This window comes from Crocuta crocuta, unplaced genomic scaffold, assembly GCF_008692635.1.
Source record: "Crocuta crocuta isolate KB4526 unplaced genomic scaffold, BGI_CrCroc_1.0 scaffold431, whole genome shotgun sequence".
NCBI classification, from domain to species: domain Eukaryota; kingdom Metazoa; phylum Chordata; class Mammalia; order Carnivora; family Hyaenidae; genus Crocuta; species Crocuta crocuta.
In genome coordinates this window covers 5,090,443-5,094,119 of record NW_027528859.1, presented here as the reverse complement: position 1 = coordinate 5,094,119, position 3,677 = coordinate 5,090,443, and the positions used below count along the sequence as shown (strand labels likewise).

Genomic DNA, 3,677 nt, shown 5'->3' with positions numbered 1-3,677 from the left:
AACTCCTCTGCAATATTGATGGCAACATGTGGCAGGGACTGGTTTAAGTGCTTCATAGTCTTTACTCCTTGAATCCTTAGAAAACCCTATGTATGGGGGAAGGTACTTTTTTTTTTTAATTTGAGAGAAAGAGAGAGAGAGAGAGGACGCGAGTGAACATGAGCAGGAGAGAGGGGCAGAGGGAGAGAGAATCTCGAGCAGGCTCCATACTCAGCAGAGAGCTTGACTCGGGGCTCGATCCCACCACCCTGGGATCACAACCTGAGCCAAAGTCAAGAGCCAGACGCTCAACCAATCAAGCCACCTAGGCGCCCCAGAAAGTCACTCTTGTTAGCCATATTACAGATGAGGAAACTGAGGCACAGAGAGTTTAAGTAACTTGTGTACAGTCACAGAGCTAGTGAGTTGTATTGTTCCAGAACATATGTTCTTACTTGCTATGCTGTTCTGTCTAAAAGAGGAGGGAGCTGAGGCCAGGGAGGGGAAGGGGCTGGCTTGGTCACTTGGCGGGTGGCAGGGATGGGGGTGGCTGGGCCTCTTGTCCCCAGCCACAGGGCTTTTCCTTCCACAGCCTGGCCTGACAGTTCCTCTGTCCCCACCCAGCCTCCCCATGGACCTCCCCGGAGTTAACAGTCGCCTGGCCTCTTGCTTGGCGAGCAGCTCCAGCCCAAAGAGGCTGCACCCACATTTCCTGGCTTCTCTCCAGGCTGCAGGAGCTGGGACAACAAAGTCCAGTGACTGTGAGGGCTGAGCAGAGGCCGCTGAAGGGGAGGTAGCAGCGGGGAGCTGCCGAGAGGAAGGACTGTCCAGCTCCCAGATGCTAGGCCTCCTGGGGAGCACGACCCTTGCGGGCTTGATCACAGGCATGACTGTGGCTCTTCTGCTGTTGGTGCTGCTGCTGGCCACCTGCCTGTACCATGGACAGCAGGACCATGATGTGGAGAGGAACCGCCCGGCTGCGAGGAGAAACCGAGTCCGGTGGGCCCAGCCTTGGCTCTTCCCGGGCCACGGCCACCCGGGACACTCTCACTGTTTCCGCCATCCTGGCCACGTGTCTCACACGCACCATGTGGGCCTCCACCACCACCACCTCCACCGACACCTCCACCACCAAGCCCACCACCAAGCCCACCACCACGCCCACCACCATGCCCACCGAGGCCACCACTGACGCCTGTGAATGGCGGCCACTGCCTGCCCTCCTGTGGACCCCCACGCTCCTGTGCAGAAGGGCGCCTCTCTGTGGTAAACACTGGGTACTGTGCCCTGGGTCCTGCTTGGCTTCTTTTGCATACTACTCACCCCCCAGGGTACTATAAGGAGAGAACTGAGGAGCACTGGGGGTGGCCCTGTGCACACTGGAGGCTAACAAGGTGAGAGCAGAGGTGGTCCCTCAGAGACGGACAGCACCTGTGACTGTAACTCCCAAGGGACACCAGTGCATGTGGATACACGGAAGATGTATCTTGCTCCCTGAAGTGCTGTCTTCTGATTTACTCAGGCCTCTGGCCCGGGGTCGGGGGGCGGGAGGGTAGCTGGGAAGGGCCAGCAGTGCCCTTGTGTTTGGAGAAGGCAGGATGAGGCTGCAATGTCAGTTCACTGGTGCCTTAATGCAAGAAAATAAAAACCACGAGAAGAAGCTTTTGTGAAGAGGCTCTTGGTTGTACAGCTCCGATGGGAGAGGGATCGAGCGGCCAGGCATGTGTCGGCAGTACCCGGGGAACCCCCTTCTCTGATGGGAAGTGAGTGCCCAGCACTGGCAGCTTCTGTCTGGTGCTTGAGGGCCGGCTGTGCCCTGGGGGAAACGGCAGGCCCTGTGGTGCTCCAAGGGCAGCAGGAGAGAAAAGCTTGGGGCCTAAGCTCTGAGGGAGGATTTGGGGTTTGCATGCAGCCCTGCCCAGAGGGGTGGCTCTGGGCTTCTGTGGTACAGTCCAGGGGCTCAGAGAAGAGGGGGGAGGCCACCCACGTTGGTCACCAAGGGCTCTTTCTCCAGTGCTCTTTCCAGTGCATCTCCAGGGCAGACTGAGCTCTGGGACCTGCAGAAGCCCCAGTCTGTGGGCTGTACTGAAGGCAATATTTCCTTGGTAACTGAATCGGGGTTTCTTATCCAAGCCTTGCGTCTCCAGCTCCCGGGCCCACTGGTGCCTGTGTATAGCAGAGGGGCTGGGAGGTTCTTTAACCTGGAGGAGGTGGTGCCGAGTTGCCTTGGGAGAGTGCTTGCCTCCTCAGGATCTCACTTTTCCTCTTCCCTAAAATGGGATCGATAGCAGAGACTCCATCTTGCCAAAGCCTGGAGGCATGTTCCAAATACCCCATGAATAGCTGGCACAATTCCACTGGGAGGAAGGAAATCCTGTTCTGAGGCCTTCAGCCCGTGCTTGGGTGGGAAGCGGAGAGAGCAGAGACTTGGGGGCCAGGAGAGGTGGTGGGGAGGGGCTTGAGAACAGGCCAGAACGTCAGGGGCCTGGTGACTCATTGGAACAGAACATCCTGTTTCTTTTCTATTTCCCAGTTGATTCTCTGTGAGGGCTGGAGGTGTGAGGGGGAGAGGGAGGCAAATCCACACTGACGGCCCCACTAGATTTCTGGGCTGGGCAAGTGGGTCACGGGTCACCACGTATTGCTGATTTTATCTCTGCAGTGTCCTTCAAGTCTGCCCCCTCTCCCACATTCCCAAGTCTGTCTTAGCTTGACCCCCGCCTCCCCTTCGGGGCTCCCGCCCACCTCCAGCCCCTCCCCTTTTCGAAGCGTCTTTGCACTGAGGCCTGCCGGATCTGCGGAAACTCCTCATTGCCCTAGGGCTGAAGTCTCTACCTCCCGGTTGGTTATTGAAGGCCCCCTGACCTGGTCCCTGTCCCTTACTCCTTTAGTCCCATCCATACTGCTCCAGTCATTGGCCCCAGAAAACACCTCGTACTTTCCCCTCTCTGTGTCTTTGCCCAAGAAGAATTTGTTGCTCCCTCCTATGTGGTTCTAATTTGTTATTCATATTTATTTTTGTATTTCTGTTGGAACACTGAATACATCTGTCTCTTCCCCCAGAGATTTATGGCAGGATTCAAGGGCCCCTGCCCTCCCAGATCTGAGAAACTTTGAGGGCTCCCTGCCCCCAGTGCAGAACCAGCCCACACAACAGATGCTCAGGAAAAATTCTCAGAATGTCATGCTCTCTGGAAAAGTAAACATGATCGGAATAACCGTTGCCAGAAGTTTGGGGCTTGAGGGACACCGAGTATAGCAGTAGGGCCCCGAGGGGATTAGGTCTCTGAGCTCCTGGGGCCTTTGCTGAGGGAGCTCTTACTCCCCCTCCATCCCCAGTGTTGGGGGTCTGAAAAGTGGGAAATATTAAACAGATGGACGTGTGTGGGCCTGCTGGCCTGGATGTCCCCTCTCCCTCCCTCATCTCTTTATGCAGCCCCATGCCAGTCTCGGATGGCTTGCCTTTCCTTAATGTGGCCTGGAGTCTCTGGGAGAGCTCTGTTCTCTCTGTTAGGATGTCTGCCGTCATCTTGGCTCTTCTGATGTTAGGGAAAGGAAGGGGTGTGTCTTTTTCTTCTTTAAAAAAATTTTTTTTNAGAGGGAGTCACAGACTGAAACAGGCTCCAGGCTCTGAGCTGGCAGTCAGCACAGAGCCCGACACGGGGCTCGAACCCACGAACCGCGAGATCATGACCTAA

At 56.3% G+C, this 3,677-nt stretch overlaps 1 protein-coding gene across 1 annotated transcript; it reads left to right on the top strand.

Moving 5' to 3' along the window:
• The first annotated feature begins 817 nt into the window (after window positions 1-817).
• On the top strand, window positions 818-1,264 carry HRCT1 (histidine rich carboxyl terminus 1). Its single transcript, XM_077756203.1, has one exon. It carries the CDS (start codon window positions 818-820, stop codon window positions 1,169-1,171), a length of 354 nt encoding a protein of 117 aa, XP_077612329.1. The 3' UTR covers window positions 1,172-1,264.
• The last annotated feature ends 2,413 nt before the right edge of the window (window positions 1,265-3,677 follow it).

What these genes read in the sequence shown, in the direction of transcription:
- HRCT1 (XM_077756203.1), top strand. Translation starts at nt 818, where the DNA reads ATGCTAGGCCTCCTGGGGAGCACGACCCTTGCGGGCTTGATCACAGGC.